At 40.9% G+C, this 18,367-nt stretch overlaps 1 protein-coding gene across 4 annotated transcripts in view; it reads right to left on the bottom strand.

Annotated features, from left to right (window-relative positions):
* The window catches only part of AKAP11 (A-kinase anchoring protein 11), a 44,069-nt gene extending 26,384 nt beyond the window's left edge, over nt 1-17,685 (bottom strand). For 3 of the 4 annotated variants that reach the window (XM_080916806.1, XM_080916805.1, XM_080916803.1), the window contains exons 1-5: nt 17,595-17,675; nt 8,045-8,136; nt 7,081-7,191; nt 5,127-5,240; nt 2,239-2,286 (exon numbers count right to left, since the gene is read on the bottom strand). In XM_080916806.1, coding sequence (XP_080772932.1) covers nt 2,239-2,286; nt 5,127-5,240; nt 7,081-7,140 — 222 coding nt within the window. In that variant the 5' untranslated portion in view covers nt 7,141-7,191; nt 8,045-8,136; nt 17,595-17,675. Of the gene's footprint in view, nt 1-2,238; nt 2,287-5,126; nt 5,241-7,080; nt 7,192-8,044; nt 8,137-17,594 lie in introns of all 4 variants that reach the window. The other variant, XM_080916804.1, reaches the window with a different exon arrangement.
* Nucleotides 17,686-18,367: the final 682 nt, after the last annotated feature.

Raw genomic sequence — 18,367 nt, forward strand, 5'->3', positions numbered from 1 at the left:
TGGTATTTTGATGGGGATTGCATTGAACCTGTAGATTGCTTTAGGCAAGATGACCATCTTTACTATGCTGATCCTTCCAATCCATGAACATGGGGATCTTTCTACCTTTCAATTTCCTTCTTCAGAAACTTGAAGTTCTTGTCATACAGCTCCTTCACTGGTTTGGTTAAACTCAAAGGTATTTTATTCTCTTTGTAACTATTGTGAAGGGTGTCGATTCTCTAATTTCTTTCTCAGCATGTTTATCCTTTGAATAGAGGAAGGCTACTGATTTGTTTGAATTAATTTTATATCCAGCCACTTTGCTGAAGTTGTTTATCAGCTGTAGAATCTGGTGCAATTTTGGGAGTCACTTAAGTACACTATCATGTCATCTACAAATAGTGATATTTTTACTTCTTCCTTTCCAATTTGTATCCCTTTGACCTCTTTTTGCTGTCTGATTGCTCTGACTAGGACTTCCAGTACTCTATTGAATAGGTAGGGACAGAGTGGGCAGCCTTGTCTAGTTCCTGATTTTAGTGGGATTGCTTCAAGTTTCTCACCATTTAGTTTGATGTTGGCTACTGGTTGGCTAGCTGTATATTGCTTATACTATGTTTAGGTATGGGCCTTGGATTCCTGATCGTTCCAAGACCTTTAACATGAAGGGGTGTTGGATTTTGTTAACAGTGAAACCTAAATCTGTTTTCCTTAGCAAGAATTATCAACAAGAGCTAGTCATGGCAGCACAGTTATCTAGCACCTGGGAGGTAGAGGCAGCAGACTTTCTACAAGTTTAAGGCCACAGCAAAGATACAGGATAAGACCTTGTCTCATAAATAACAAAAAAGAAATCCTTAGGAAAATGCTGAAATTAAAGATGTACAGATCACACTCAAATGTTATCTTTGTTTCTGAGGGTTTGGGGTATGGACAGAGACTCACTAGGTAGCCCTGGTACAGACCAGCCACTGGTCCTGGACTAAAGTTCAGCCTGCCTTTGTCTCCTGAGTGTTGGAATTAAAGGTATGAACCATTATGCCAGGCTTCAAATGGCATCTTTTAACTTGAATAGATACCTTAAGATTAGTGTAACTCAGCCATTCGATATTCCTCGATTGAGAACATTTTGTTTAACTCTGTACCCCATTTTTAATAGGGTTGTTTGATTCTCTGGTGTCTAAGGAAGTGCTCGACATCCTTAGCCATCAGGGAATGCAAATCAAAACAACCCTGAGATTCCACCTCACACCTGTCAGATTGGCCAAGATCCAAAACTCTGATGACAGCAGATGCTGGCGAGGATGCGGAGAAAGAGGAACACTCCTCCAATGTTGGTGAGGATGTAAACTGATACAACCACTCTGAAAATCAGTCTGGCGATTCCTCAGAAAATTGGACATAGTACTACCTGAATGAAGACCCAGTTATTCCACTTCTGAGCATATAACCCAGAGACACTCCAATATACAACAAAGATACATGCACCACAATGTTCATAGCAGCCTTATTTACAATAGCCAGAAGCTGGAAAGAACCCAGATGTCCTTCAGTAGATGAATGGATACAAAAATTGTGGTACATTTACACAATGGAGCACTACTCAGCTATCAGAAACAATGACTTAACAAAATTCTTAAGAAAATGGATGCATCTAAAGAATATCATCCTGAGATAACCCAGTCACAAAAGAACAGACATAATATGCAGTCACTGATAATGGGATACTAACCCCAGAAAGCTCGGAACACCCCAGAAACAAGTCACAGACTGTGTGAAGTTCAAGAAAAAAAAAAGTAGGTCAGCTTTTCACCCTGCGTATGCATTAGCTCAGCTACACTGCTTTCTGGGATTGTGTTGCTTTGGCTGTGATCTGAGAATGGTGCCTTTATTTCATGTTAGTGGACCAAAATCTTACTTTTAAGACAACAACTATGCTTTTCATATTGTTTCAGCTTTTAACAGTGGCTTTATATTTTAAAGGCCCTGTACTCTGATCAGCTTTTAATTTTCATCAAACTCCCCTAATTTCACACCTGTTTTTGTTCAAAGGGGTTTCTGATAAAGAACAGCTAAGAACACAGACATAGAGAAACAAATTATGCATTGTTACTATTTGTCTGAACCTCCCAGATGTGGATTAAATAAATAAAGGGAAAAAAGATTAGTTTAAAATTTGAGCACTAAAGTAAAATTTTCAGTCTCCAAAATTTAAGTAGTCTCCTAGTCTTTGCCAATTCAATAAATTGACCCTACCTGCATATGAGCAGCATCTGTTTCTTCATTAAAGCCCAGAAATGTGACCTGATTAAAAAACAAAAAAACAGGTCTGTTAGTTTATTGTTTTTAAAGTCCTGGGTCAGGATGTTGACAAGGCATAGTAGGCATTCCTCTACACTGTAGCTCCTGAATCTCCCCGTCCACCTTCCCTCTCCCTCCTCATCCCCATCATCACTGCCACGTGCTCTTTCACCATCAGTGGACTTGTCCACCACCATGCCTCTTGTCCATGCTTCCCAGGGTTTTCATGATGCCTTCAGCCTGACCTCATCTCATTCAAACCCATGAGACCCCTTTCTACATCTAGCACATGCCCTGTACATGACAACTTAAGGTCCCTGCAGCAGTGTCCCCTGGGTATGAATCTCTTTCTTGGACAATTCTAGGCCTGGCTCCTCTTCATTCTGCAAGCTCCTAAAAGTTCAGCAGCCTTCTTAGAAAAACCTTCCCTGTGTAGATGCCCCAGGCTCCTTCCTTACTAGATACAAGTCTACTAACATTCCCTTTAGCACTAATATAGATATACTGCTCCCTGCACACATTTATAAAAGTCAAGTGTCTGTGGCATCTCCAATGGTATGAGGAAATATATTAAGTAAAAGGAATAAGTTATAAAAAGATGTGTCACACACATAATTTCTTCCTTATTCTTAAAAACATATGCATGAAAAATACACTGAAACATTTAGCAGTGGCTAACTGGAAAGTTTCCCATGGCCTTATTTTCCTCTACTTCTGTCCTCTGTGATCTTTTTCCTAATTCACTGGATAAACAATATGCACTTTCTTTTTAAATTTTCAGTACTTTCATTTTCCTACCAAGAACTGCAGACTGAAAAGTTATTTTTTAGATTCATATTTATGTCCTTGTCATCATGCTAGCCCTTTTGGCTAGGGGGGATGGGGTGGGGAGAAAATGATCCACCAAGTAAGTGCTGTGTCTAGAAATATAAAATATTTAAATACTAGCAATTAAAGTACTAGAGAGAAACTGAATGGTTAAAATGTCAGACTACATTGAAGATACTTTGATTTCTTTCTGATGACTAAGAAGCTAGTCAGAATCTAAAATTACCCTGGCACTTTCTTAATTATGGCTACTAATCCAGTGGAGTGTTAGGTTCCCTCTAGGCATTTATAAACTGTTATCCAGTTTATGCCTGTCTTTTCATAGCATTCCAGGCAATATAGCATCCCTTCCTAAACATAGGCACTAATTTCTCTCCTTTTTTCAAACAGATATTTAGTTCATAGATTTTATACAATCCCATGTACTTATTATGTGCTGCGTAAGAGAAATAAAATGGTCTAGAGAAACAGGCTAACAGAAGAGAAGGGATGTGTATACACACACACACACACATACACACACACACACACACACACACACACACACACACACACACACGGATAAAACTGAAAACAACAAAAATTTTAAGTCAGCCAAGCTGCAACACTTTTCATACGCTCAGATACTTGACTTAAAATGAACCAGTACCCTGGGAAGGAAAAAAAACTAAAACTTTGATATTTGAGATATGTATACCCTAAAATGGAACAGAAATCTCTACTATTCTTTCAAGTTTCCTTGCTGAACACAAAAGAGAAAATACGATGACCTTGGATATTGAAGGTACCAAGGGAGCCTGCTCCTTCTGGTGACGTGGAAGATCTCATGCAACAGGCTGAAAGAACAGCCTGAGGACAACTAGGGATACAGCTACAAAACTGGGGGCTGAGCAGGAGACAGAGTAAGAGCAGCTCTGCACTACAGAGATACTGTAAAAGAGGGGCAGAGAAGATAAATCCAGGGGGAGATCCAGGCGGCAGAACACTACTTTGCTAGCATGCTCCTCTTTCTAGGGAACAACGCTTTTCAGGTAAAGAATTCCTCAATGAACAGAAACCTCCCACCCCCAAGTAAGAAATCAAGGTTTATTAGAAACCTAACTTCAGAAAGCTAGATTTAGATATGAGAACCAGTTTTAATCTGTGAAGACCTAATACTAACGTGAGGTTTTGCACATGCTAGGCAGTGATCCACTCTAAGTTATATTCTCAGCCCCCAATAACACATTCCAATTTGTAATACAAATGTAATGATGGAATACAGGTGCTTTAGAAAACATCACTCTTTCTAGTAACAATGAGTTCAAACAAAGATGAGAAACAATTGCTATTGCAGAGAAATAGGTAAACAAGTTATGTATGTAACACACACACATGCATACACACAAATACTTTCCAAGTGGTATCTTAATTCCAAAGATAAACCTACCACTTTATACTTTAAATCAAAGCACTGAGACAGTCAAGAAAAGGACTTTAAAAGTGACTCCATGAAATAAGTGTATTTTCTCATTTCAGGATAAAAGAAACGGTATTAAAGTAGCAGCCACTGAATAAGCCCTTCCTGCCCAGTGAGAGGCCAGTAATGCCTGTGCACTTATAAACAGGCTAATAATCACAGTTGGACAATGACATTAGCGACTAATAATTAAAATAGTTACTTCTTTTCCAGTAACATTTTTATTAATTATTTACAATTTCCCACAATGTATTTTGAGCGTTTTTGGTCTCCCCAATTAATCCCAGATTCACTCCCAACCCCAGACCCACTTTATATGGTGGTTATCATTAAAAAAAAAAAAAAAAAGTCATGTTCAATTAGCGTTGCCCAAATACTTTTCTTTTTGAGGCCTGCCTTGGAACACAGTCAATCTACAAGGTTACACCCTCAAAATAACCTAACTGTTTCCCAATTATTAGTATTATATATAAGTTTTAAAAATAGACCCTGCAGTTAGACCCTGCAGAACATACTGAGCACAGTTGCAAAGGGTTCAGAAAGTTGTATGGCAAACCTCAGTTAACTGGGCATGCTCATCCTGGTTTAAACACTCTCCTGATACACGGCATAGCTCCTTCTCACTCTGTAATAAAGACTTTACAGACTGGAACACATCTTCACTGAAACTCTGTGGAATAAATAAACAAAACAACTTAATTCTAAGACAAGAAAACTTGCAGATAATTTTTACAGTTACTCATTCTCCAAATAATATTTTTATATGATTTGTGAGGCTCAGTTCAGCTGAGAAGAAAAGTCAAGTTACTAGAAGACCAGACAGACCTATGCTCCAGACTCACTTATACTTACCTTCCTACACCAGTGGCTCCCAACCCTCCTGACACTGCCGCCTCATACAGTTCCTCACGTGTGCTGACCCCAACCATAACATTATTTCACTGCTGATATGACCCCCCAAAGGGGGTCAAGAGGGAACACGTTGAAGGTCACTGCCTTACACTAAAACTAGCACACTGCAAATATTCTTCACTAGCAGAGCAGACACACTTCATATGCTGAGTGAGGCGGTGTGGCTAGAAGAGGGCGGGCACAATAGCATCAATTACTCCTCCCTTAAGAACAAAGGACTTAACCGAAAGCAGGTGAGAGACCCCATGTCTGGGAAAGGAAAGAAGTTGTCAAAAATAACAAGTACTTGGAGACAATGAATATTACAGTCAGACAGAAAGGCAACACGAACTTCCCACCAACTCCAACATTCCTCTTCTCATATGTGGCCTGCTCTTGTCGCCTGTGGGAATGCCTCAGACCACAGTCCTGCCCTATAGAAACCCTATCTACACCAAGACTGAAGATGATTCTTCCCACTCTTTAGTTTCCTCCTTTACTGTTTGCAGATTAAGATCACTTGAACTGTTTTATAACATATTGTGATTACAATATTCTTATGTATATCTTTTCTACCCACTATATCCTGAAAGCTATATTCTATTCACTTAATCTCCTCACATTTTATATAAAGCCAACAAACAGCAAACTACAAAAAGTTCATCTAACTCAAATCTGTAATCTAAGAGATAATATTAAGGAATTCAAGAAAAAAGTATGTAATGTTAAATTTCAATCTCACCTATAAAGATGTGTCTATATTTCTTTAAAACACACACACTACCTTTTCTAATGCAGTGTCTTAGAAACAATAACCCTCAAGTAGCAATGAGCAGATCCCACACTCAGATTGTGGTTTCCAAACACTAACCAGCAATTAGAAGAAACAGAGCTCCTTGGAAAATGTCTAGATCTAGATGCTGGACAGAGAGAGCATGCAAAGAGGCTGTACAAACAAACCATGCCAGAACACAGAGAAGTGCTCAAAGACTAATGGGGCAATCTCGAGAGAACACAGAAGTCACTAAAAGACACTAAAATCATCACAGTACAGTACCTCCTCCCTATTTCTTCTTCACACACCTTTTCCATCTTTTTTTAAAAGTCTCTAAGTCTCTAAAATCATTACAATCATGACTTAACATCACTATTTCCATACACATTCATCTTCATAGTATTTTTAAGTTATAATTTATATAAATACTAAGATTCATTTAAAAACTCTAAAAGCCCACATTTTTGTTTTATTTATTTATTTATTTTAGCTGGATATTTTAGTAATTTACATTTCAAATATTATCCCCATCCCGGTTTCCCCTCTGGAAACCCCCTCCCATTTGCCCTCACTCTGCGTCTATGAGGATGCTCCCACCCACCCACTCATTCTCTCCCACCTCCCCACCCTGCATCCCCTACACTGGGGCTTTGAGCCTTCACAGAACCTAGGGCCTCTCCCCTTGCTGACGCCTGACAAGGCCATCCTCCGCTACACATGCAGCTGGAGCCGAGGGTCCCTCCATGTGTGCTCTTTGGTTGGTGGTTGAGAACCTGAGAGCTCTGAAGGGCAAACCCACATATTTTAAAGTTGCACTGAAAGCATCCTAGTGTAATGGACTTACTTTTCGGACAGATGCTTTACTCTTTGCGTGACTATTCCTGAAAGGCTGGAAAGCTGCCATACTGTATTACTGTGATGTGTGATATTGTTAGAGAGTAAATCCTCAGAACACCTAAAGGAGACATAGTAAAAGAAAACGTATTTATTCATCTTTGTGATTCAAGCAAGCACTTTACACTATAGAATTTCTTCAATGTAGACATTTAAAGAAAAGTCTGAACACAAATACTAAGACCTACAAGCTTATTTAGCACCATGGATAGGTATGTGGGGGTGGGAGAATGAAAAGCAGATGAATATGGGCACCTTAATGAGATACAAAAGTATTACAAAATATTTTTAGAGTTACAATTATAGTTTGTTTTTACATTAGATCACACTGCTCCTCTCAGCTGCAAATCTTAACAAAGACAATTGGAAAATGTTTATAAACTTGGACACTGTCACAGAAGGGATCCATTTCCATAGCAGAGTCACTCACCTGTCCCTGAAGCAACACTAAATGGGGCAGGTATTATTACCCCTTCAACAGAAGGCTTTAAACTTCTATATGAGAATGTGAAGTTTGTACATATATTATAAAATGACAGATGAACGAAAACAAATCCTTATCTGGAGTATGCCAATGAGTAAAACTCAGAAAATTACCTGTAGAATTATACACTTTACACACAAAACTCTCAAATTAAAACTAACTTTTAATTGATACTGTCATACAGACTTTGGGGACATCAACAGACTCAAACACTATGCAGCCAGCTGACTACTCTATCTCAGTGTGCAAGCTGTCCGCCCACTAAGGGCAGCTTGCACCACACACTGAGGACAGTGAGAAGACAGTGGTCCTGTTGGACCCGGGCCTGGGTGGGAAATATCTGATTACAATAAAGGCTAAAAGTAGAGAACCAAATTCTAAATAACAAAATGCAGAAAATTACAGTAGTAAGTATTTAAGAAAAGCTCACGTAAGTTCCAATCATCTTCAGTTAGCCACACTGTTTTTCAAAGGCACAGCTAATTGAGGGTTCCAAGGCAGTGTCTTCAGCACAACTTCATTCTAGTCCTCAGAATTTAAAAAGGCTAAATTTTAGTAAAGCTCCAATTTTATATTTTCATACTTTTACTACAGAGGTGTGAGCAATGTGACCACTCATGATCTTAGTCACTGGTCTATTGCTGTGAAGAGACACTATGACCAAGGCAACTCTTATAAAAGAAAGCATTTGACCGCGGGCTTAGAGTTTCAGGTATTAAGTCCATTATCATCATGGAGAGAGACACAAGGCCATGTCACGTTGTATTTAACTCAAACCAAACACCTAACAAAAGAGTATCTGTGCAATATAAAAGTGAACCAGTTTGGAATAACATGGCACTCTTCTAAGAAAAAGAAACAAACAAAAAAAAATTGCAAATCCCCTGAGGAACAGCACAAACACAATACTCATCAGGAAAACCAAGTTTAATACAAACAACTGTACATACATATCTAGAATATTTTTTAATAATCACAAAATGTATAAAGAAACATGAAAAAAACGGAGAAACAACTGTAAAGAACAAAGAACAGAGCCGCAAGGAGCTGAAGAAATCGAGCACTCTGATCCTGCTACTTCACATTTCAAAACCTCCCTGCATACATGCTTTTCCAAAATACAGTGCAAGACTAGTCACTAGTCACTGTCACTTGGACAGAAACAAAACCTAAAAATAATCTAGTATTTCACTGATTTAAATAAATTCCCATATGATCTATTACCCAGCTGTGGGAAAATAAATAGTACACGCTTGAGTGAAGAAGCAGGTTTGCAAAATGCTACAAATGACTTCAGATTAGCAGACAGACGCCATCATGTATGAATGTTTGCACAAGCCTAAGAAACATCTTGAAGACAGTGCTGGAAACTGATAGTGAGGGCTTTCTTTTTTTTAATGTTACAAAATCTATCTGATTTACGGGAAGATGATGAATTATCAAATAAGATAGTGTCATTTCCAGCATGTACACATTATCCCATTCAGTGTAAAATATGTAACTATGTATAAATGTGTGTATACATACGCATGTACATATACATGTATATACCCTATAAATATATAGGGTTTTTACCTATATATTAGTAATGGGTTTTTAAAAACTTACTCTTTGTGAATTTCACATCATGCACCCCAATCTCACTCATCTCCCTGTCCCTTTGTATCTTCCCTCAACCCTCACAACCTCTCCCTTAAAAGAATGTATAAAAATGAAGCTGGCCAGTGTTAAGAGTCCCTAATTTAGAGTTTCAGCTCAGTCCTATGCTTTAGTCTCAGTCCCTCTTATCTAAATGCTCCACTAGGTATTACAGTTAAGTATCTTTGCTGTGGTTTGGACGGGGGTTGTCCCCAGAGGCTCACATCCTAGAGAGCTGGTCACCAGTATGGTAGAGAAAGTGGAATATTTAGACTTGGGCTCTGGGGTCCTCTAGGCCCTGGAGGTACAGCAATCAGAAATGAATTACTGTTGCTCCATGGCAGTTCTGGCTCCCACTGGACTAGAACAAGCACTCAAGAGCTGTTACAAAGCAGCTCCTTCCAGCTCTCTGGCTTCCAGCCCCACCACTCGGTCTCTTCCCCAGCACACATTCAGGCCACGATGTTATCTACTATGTGTCATTTACCTGGAGAGCCCTGACCAGGGGCCGAAAGGTACAGCTCCTCAATATGGGACTTTCAGTCTCCAAATAAGTGAGCTAAATACACTTATTCTCTCTAGAAAAAACTCAGACAACAGCAATGCAGGGTGTAACTGAAACCTCAGAAAGGAAGCACTGCCTGCCAGCTACTTCCAGGCCACAACACAGGACAGCAAAGCCAGGCAGTCTGGCAGTCACAGTAAGTTTTGGAGACAATGCTGGCTCATGCTATAGAACAGAACCTTAAGGAAAAATGCAAGGACAGCAGTGCTCCAGAGTGTGAGGGAAGGTCTCCTGTAACTGTCAGCGCCTGAGCTGAGAAGTGACCCAAGAGCAGCACACCAGCAATACTGAAGACTTCAGACTCTCACCAACAGACAAGAGAAAAGCAAAACTCCTGGAGCCCATCAGACAACATGCAGCCTCCACAGAAGCTTCCCACATTAGGAAATCCAAGCATCACATCACCACTAACAAAACTTTAACATGGGCCTTGACACAACCCTACCTACAGAGTACAAATAATCTAACTGTATATTCCATCTACAGCCAGCTCTCTGGAAAAGTGCACATCCACGAGGCAATAACAACAAACTTAATGGTGGGCAGACAACAGGCAAAGAAGGGAAATCTGACCCTAGCAGGGAGAGAAAAAAGAGCAACAACTGCACACTTAGAAGTGATACACTGGAAAGGGGAGAAAGAGACCATGAATCAGTGTTACGGTGTGTGATGGCTAATTCTGGTTGTCAGCGTAATTTCATCTGCAATCAATGAAAACCCAGGTAGCAGGACATGCCTATGAAAGATTTTCTTGTTTACATCACTTGAGGTGAGAAAATCCCCGAAATCAAAGTCACATGAGGCAGAAGACTCATCCTAAATGTGGGCTACACTTTCTGGCGGCAGCCTACATAAAAGGACTTGAAAAAAGGAAGCTTTTTTGACTGCTTGCTCATTCCTGCTGCCAAGTTCATCTACCCTGTTGCTGAGGCATTGCTTCACTGGTATTAGAGGCTACTTCTGCAGAATACCAGCATAGACCAAAGACCACCCAAGACACTCAACATCAAGGAATAAACAACTGCTGGACTTTTGGGGGTTTTTAGGATCAGCCATTTCTGGCCCAGCCAGCCCATATCCTGTAAGCCACACTAATAAATCCCCTTTTAATACACATAAACACACTCAATGAATTCTATTCCTCTACAGAACTGACTAATACACCATTTTGCTCCATACATTCAAAAGGTAAGGAAACATAATCATGATAAAGAGAGAAACACGAGACACCAGACTAAAACAGAACTTCTGGGAATGTGAGAAGGGGAGCCTACAGATGAGCAGATTGAGGGAAAGGAGTAGTTGGGGAGAAGGGAGAGAGAATGAGGCCAAGGGTCCACAAAACCAAAGATTACAAAAAATGCCATACACATGCTTGATAAAACTAAGTAGGAAGAGGTACCCTGCACAGGTTATTACGTGAACAATTCAATGCCAGGGTAGGATACCTCCTAATGAGTTGTTAGGGAGGTTCTACAGTCCCCAAAATAGTAGAGGTAACTGCTACTGCTGATGGTTGCTGGTGGACCATATTACTGAAGATACCACATGGAAGAGATAGAAGCTTCCTCCCTGCTGGTTAGCCCTCCCTGCTGGTTAGTGCTGGAGTGCTATGTAGGCTGTTGGGGTGGATTTTCATAAACAGGCTTAGTCATCTGTACTACATTACTAACCTGCCAGGCAAGATCTGCCCACAGATGCAATAAGGGCAAATTATGGGAATAACTAATGGCTTTCTAAATGGAACAAGAGTGAGTTCACATCTGGTACTGCAGTACCAAAGGCTTTCATGCAATCCACAACAGCTGGTGGGTGATGGGCCCTAGTAAGGAAGCTACAGCTATAGTCTTACAGAATGATGTGCCCATAAAATTATCTTCTAAATCACTCTTGTTTAACTCCACAGATCAATGATAGTCGGTGGTAAATGCAAACTAGTGATCAGCCAATGGTATGAATAACTGACTACTGAATGCTCAGGAGACCTGCACCACCCTTCTAATTCAGAGACCATCAACAAAAGGGAGACAGATGGAATGCTGTATTCCCTGCATGACTTGGCATGGCACTCTTGAACTCAAAGAAGCTGTACTCACTTAAGACTGGGCCCATCAACATCTATTTCAAAGAAGGAGAGACTCACAAGGCTCAACCCTTCCCTGAGGATTTATAGACCGTTAAAAGTAACTATGAAGTAGGGCCCCATGAGACTTCTCCCCTCACCAACAATCAATAGGGAGTAAATGGTTGATGAGGAAGAGAGATTTCCTTTAGTGTTGTAGCCACTGATGAGGCAGCTCCTGTAAACAATTCCTCACCTATATTATGTAAGCAAGCCTACTGAAACTCACTGAGTCACCAAAAAGTCATCAAAGTAAAAAGAGACTAGTTAGAAAGAGAAAGGGAGTCACTAGGAGTGGGAGGACATAATAAGTTAATGGGGTGAATATGATTAATACAATATATTCATGTACAAAACTGTCGTGACACTATGTAAATCCTATATTAATAAAACGTTAAAAATAAAGAAGGTATTTCTAAAATGAAAAACATGCTAGATACATTAAAAGTAGATTTTATACTGAAGTGAAATTGTAAATAATATAATTGAAAATATCACAGCAAAACACAGAAATTTAAAAACAGGCAATTCGACAACATCAGGACCTATTAAGCATCGTTTTTCAAAAAAGAAAAAAAAAATAGGTACAATGAGCCCCAAAAGTCAGTTGGGGGACTGAACTAAAAATAGAAGGGGGGAGGCAAAGCAGTCGGGAATTGGTCTAGAATATACCAAATTTGATGAATAAAATGACAGATCTAAGAAAATCCAGTAATAAAAACATTTTTTAAAAACCACCCACATGAATCACAACCAAATTGCTAGAAACAAAAGAGCATGTCCCAGCAATGAGGAAGAAGCGTGGGGAGGCCAGCAGGCCTGACACTAGCAGCCTGAAGCAGGACAACGATCACCAGTTCTCACAACAGAAAGAGAAATGTGAACAGCCATACATAGTAACAAATATCTTTCAAAGATTAAGACAAAATAAATTTCTTCTCACTAAGCAGAGCTGTGAGGATTCATCACCAGCTGATCACAAGAAATTAACTATGAAAAGAAACTCTTCAGGCAAAGAAAAACAATACCAGATGGAACCTGGACCTACCAAAGTAATAATGAAGGATGAAAGGGTAAAAACAGTGATAAAAGAGTATTTCCTCAGTTCACGTTAAAGACAGCAATTGATTAGGCACAATAGAGAGAACAAAGGATTGGTGAGTGCGCAGTGAGAAGCCAGCCATTAGATGCTACGTCACATGTGAAATGGTACTGTGCAAACCAGGCTGTGCTGAGCTAAAGCTGTAAGTCGAATTTGAACTAACAGTGAGCAGTGGAAGGACAGGGTGATGCCATCCTCTCCTGCAGAGGTAAGACTAAGGCACGCCTCACTCATGACAACAGCATGGCAAAGCAGGACTCACACGGTGGTTCCTCCCTCAGGCACAGAGTGCTGCCTGACTTACTAAATCTAAAAATACCACAACTGTCTAACTGCCTTCCAAAACAATAGCCAATTATATTAAGAAAGAGCATTTCTACAATGACTAAGACACTTGCTTTCTGATAGTTTCTGGCTTTTATATTTTACTCCTAAGTCAACCCATTCTTGCATGTACAAGATACACCTTGTTCTTACAGCCATAGGTTTTCATAGCTAGCACCAATGGCTAGATCAGTCTTTGCTGTAGGCTGGACCTATCTCTCCTCTGAATGCCAGCAGACCTACTCAGCTGTGAAAATAACTCTTCAGAAGCCATCTCATGTACCTAGCAAAGCTAACTTTAGCACTTGAGACTATGGTGCCTTGTACTACAATTTAATGGACACATCTATGGCTTGCATTAACTACTAGCAACATTCCCTGCCAATCCTGAAGTGTCTGTAACTGTGGCTAAGATACAACAGCTGAAAACCTTTCAGTCAAGAGTTCATTTACACTCCAAGGCCAGGCCTTACTTATCTCTCTGCATTTCTCAAAGGCTTTATCAAAACCAAAACCATTATTTACTGAACTGAACAAACTGGAAGATGAATGAAATTGTAAAGCATATAAAATTGAGGAACACATGCCAACAAGTGACATCACTGAATGTCTAAGTGAGCAGGGTCACTGAGACAAGAACTGTTTGAAGTTAACCATATTTGTTTCCTTTAGACAGCCATAGAAAAATTTAACTGGTCTTTCAACTACATTAGAGGTTTGTCTTCTCTTCTAAAGTACATCTAAGCCCAGCCAGCCATTGGTATTTCAAGTATCAGGGCCTTGTTGACAGATATTAAGTATGAACTGTAACTCCCTCTAAAGCAATTGTAAATAAAACTTCAAAAAGAAAATATACAAACTAAAACCTTAAGAGTTACTGTCAATGTGATCATGCTGTAATGACCATACAGTTATGTTCATAATATTATACACTATCCTCCATAAGATGGTTTCTAAACAAAATCATGGTAGATTTTGGAACCATGGAACAATTTTCTCTTTATCAGTATACCTGTAACTCCCTGACTCCAACAGTACATTACTGAAAAGCATCGCAGATATAGTAAGCCTCTGCCCCCTGCTGCCAAGAGCAAAACTATGTGACTCTGATGCAGAAGGCCTGCTGCCTGGCTCACGGGAGAACTCATATAAGCCTGCACAGAGGCCATTATAAGGAGTATAATGTATACTAGCAGCATGTATAAGGAGTAATTTAAATGGAGTGCGAAACATGAAGTTAAGGTTTGAACTTAAGAGAAGCAGAGGAAACGCAGGCCTTCAACGATTCTGCAACAGCTGGAGGACAGTGCTTTATCTCCATACGGCAGTATCCAAAAAGCAACTAATAAATAGGCAGACCTAATATCACACTTGGAAATGTTACTTTAAGAATCATTTATATATTCAGAATTTAAAGCTGATCAAAGACAGTAGAAGAGAATATAAGATTAACCAAAATTCTAAAGGAATAATTACTATCATTAGTCAAGGCAGGTAAAAAGAAAAGAAAGCAGTGGGGAACCACAATTACACACGTGGCAATATAAAACACAAGTGGTGGAAATTTTTAAGGAATAGTTCTAAGTACATGTGGTTAGCATGAGACTGAAAAGAAAAATGACAATTTCTTCTCTGAACACTCCAGAAGCCCAGACCACAGTCAGCAACAAAAGGTACATGTCATACCTCTGCACTGTGCCTGCCATTTGCCAGCTAGGAAAAATTTTCACACATGTGAATCTACAATTCTCATGGTATCATTATGCCCTTTACATAAATTTTAAGAAGCCTGTCACCTAACAAACCCAGGAAAACCTGTCCTGGAAAGGAACCACTCAATCTGGTTACAACTCACGGTAGCAGAGGCCAAGTGCAATGCAGGGCTTAGGGGAAGAACTCCAACTCCAGATACTACATACAGTACACCAGAGGTGCTCATCATTTCCTCCCAACTACAGACCTCCCCCATCCTAAAGACCTTGCTGAAGCAGTCTGAAAAGTTGACCATCCATCTCCTATTCCCATCTTCCTCCTACTCTATGCTACAACCAACTTGACAAGAAGAGGAAATATGACCATGGCATTCTCTCGATATAGAGACATGTAGAACTAAGAGCTGATAAGGTCGGTGGGAACCATGATGCAAAGTAAAGATGGGTCTGATGTGAGCACTCTGGCAATCCAAACAAAAACCAAGAGGTTTCAAGAGAAGACCATTATTTAACAACTAGTAGTAGAAAACTAAGAGAAAACTTAATAGGCTTCAACCTCATGACTTTGCAGTCTCCAGTCCACTGAGCTAGAATCACAAGGACCTTGGCCTCAGTGCTCCAAAAATGAGACAAACGCCTTTTTCAAGTATGCTAATTCTAATGGCTTTTTATTTTGGCAGCCAAATAATCCTCAAACCATTAAGGAAGGTCAAAGGAAAAGCACCCAGTAAGGCAAAAGCTAACACAAAATCAATAAGCTTCCTCCTGTCAAGTTCAGTCAATAATCCATACATTCTAAATGCTTATCTCCAGGAGGTTATTTTCAATTAATTTATTTCTGTAAGGAAGAACAGAAAAAGAAAATATATGGATCTGCCCCATTTGCTTTTAAGCTGGTAAAGCACATTTTCCCCCTGTGGCAGAACACCCATGTGTATGCCCTGAGCTACTACTCAAGCTAAACACAGTTTTCTAACCTCTCAGCACTCAATTCTGAGTGGTTAATTTTTTTACTACTGGGACCACATCACAAAAAGAAAAAAGAACACTTTACATAAGTAATTACTCTATCCAAAGCTACTTCAATTGCTTTCCAAACATAAAGCAACCATTGCCCTAAAAGTCTGAAACCCTTGCCACAAGTTAGAACTTCATTTCCCCAAGATGAATGGAGGGTAACTTTTGTTATCTCCTTTGCCCATTCACCTAAGTTTTTCAAATCTTTGTGTGTGGTTAGAATTCCCCTATTTATACTGGAAATTTCCCTTTAGACAACCTGCTGCGCTATGGTCTGAATTGGCTGAGTTCCTTTCACAGACACTAAATCTTTGGAATTAAAATAAAATGTACCACTCTTTCTCCCAGAGGATTTTCTTCTGTTTGCTAGATGCAGCTCTGGAATTCAGATGCTAGAGAAGGTTAGCAAATTTCTCACTATAATTATGGGGCTCCAACTTCAGTATCTTCAACAACTGAGAAAAATTACTGGCCACAGAGTATATACTGCCAATTCCTTTCTAGGCAGATCGGTTTAGCAGTTTTGTAGGTATCTACATTAGCCACAGCTTAGCTTATAAACCCACTTCTTCCCCAATTCCCTCCTATCCCTTTATCCCTCCTAAGTCAGTTACGAACACAACTAATTGTTTAATTTACTGCCAACCTATGATTCACAGTTCTGCCTGGAAAACACAATTAAGTATGAATAACCAGGATATTCCTTGAAAAATGTTCCTATAGTTTGAAAGATTAAGAGGCGCTATTTAAAATGACATCAATCATACCAGGCACTAGGCTGCCTTTTCCCAAACACACACACACACACACACACACATACGCACACGCACATGCACACGCACACGCGCGCGCGCGCGCACACACACACACACACCAAACACGAAGATAACAAAACGATCTTTGCATAAATATTTTTTCTGATATTCTTAAGTATTTTTATACATAACAAAATTGGGAATCAACATAACACTGCTAACGAGGTAAGCTGATACAAAGGAAAACCAACGTTTGGGAAGCATATGAATAATTACAAAGCTAAAAAGAACTGCGAATATTAACTCCAGTATGTGCCAAGGCCATTAGCGATGGGTCTCAGCAGTCCTGCTCATCATGAAATGCTTAATGCCTAAAGATAAGCCACCTCCAACTAACAGAGATTGTTTTTTTTCTTTTTAAGGACATAAGCAGAGGTAAAGGACTGTCACCAAAGCATACCAGGGGGTTCGGCTGTACTGTCACTGTGGTCTGACCAGCCCACTTTCTATTTGATAGCGCAGTTCGGATGCTTGCCCAGCCTGTGGGCTATGTGACAGCCATGCAAACCGCCGCATCTGAGGTCAGGGCAGCGCAGGGGACCCGGGCTTGGACGCTGACAGGGAAGGATGCTGCTGCGGAGGACAAAGTGCACTGTCCTCCCGCCCGCGCCCCATGCACCGAGGCCACTGCGCCGGCCGCCGTCTGGACCTGGCCCGCTGGCTCCCAGCTCCCCGCCCAGCTCACCCTGCGACGCAGCCTCTCAGCTCCCGGGCATGTCACCCTCCCGTCACGGCCCGCAACGCCCGGTGGCGCGAGCCACAGCGCAGCGATGCTCCCTCGCCCGCCCAGCCCGCGACGCCACCGCCGCCGCCTCCCCACGCCGCCCACTCACTCTCGCGAGAGCAGTCGCACCTCTCGCGAGAACGACCCCGTGGCCAGGCCCGCGCAAAAGGAACGGGAGGGGGGGAAAAAAATCTTCCCACGTGCTCTGGAGGGCAAAGCTGCGGGTCGCCCGTCACGTGACACGGAGGCGCCTTCTCCATTGGCCAGGCGGCCCTTGGCCCATGGGAGCGTTAAACCCGAAGCTGACCTTCGAACTCTCTGCTGACGTCTTGCGCGCTTCCTGGTGCGTTGCCTTGGGAACAGCTTAACCCTTTCCTATGGCAAGCACAGGAGTCTAGGGAACTGGCATCCGCCTCCCTTAGACTATGTGCCTTGCCCCCCCCCCCCCCCCATCTTCCGGAGGCTGGTTTCCCACAGCCGCAGCCCACTAGATCAAGAGTCCATGCACAGCCCATCCTTCAGAATGGCTCTGCCTGGTCCTCAACATCATCAGTGAAAAGCACTGATGCACCAGGCCTAAGACCTAATCTGAACCTCTGGAGTCAGAACACTCCCCTACCCCACGGGCCGTTGAAATTAGGACATAAGGCTTTGACCACCAAGAAGCCTAGCCTTGGATGACAAGCTTTGTGACTCCTGTTTAAATCCGAAGGATTAGTGCAGTCAAGTTGCAT

Source organism: Micromys minutus (assembly GCF_963924665.1).
Source record: "Micromys minutus genome assembly, chromosome: 5".
NCBI lineage: Eukaryota > Metazoa > Chordata > Mammalia > Rodentia > Muridae > Micromys > Micromys minutus.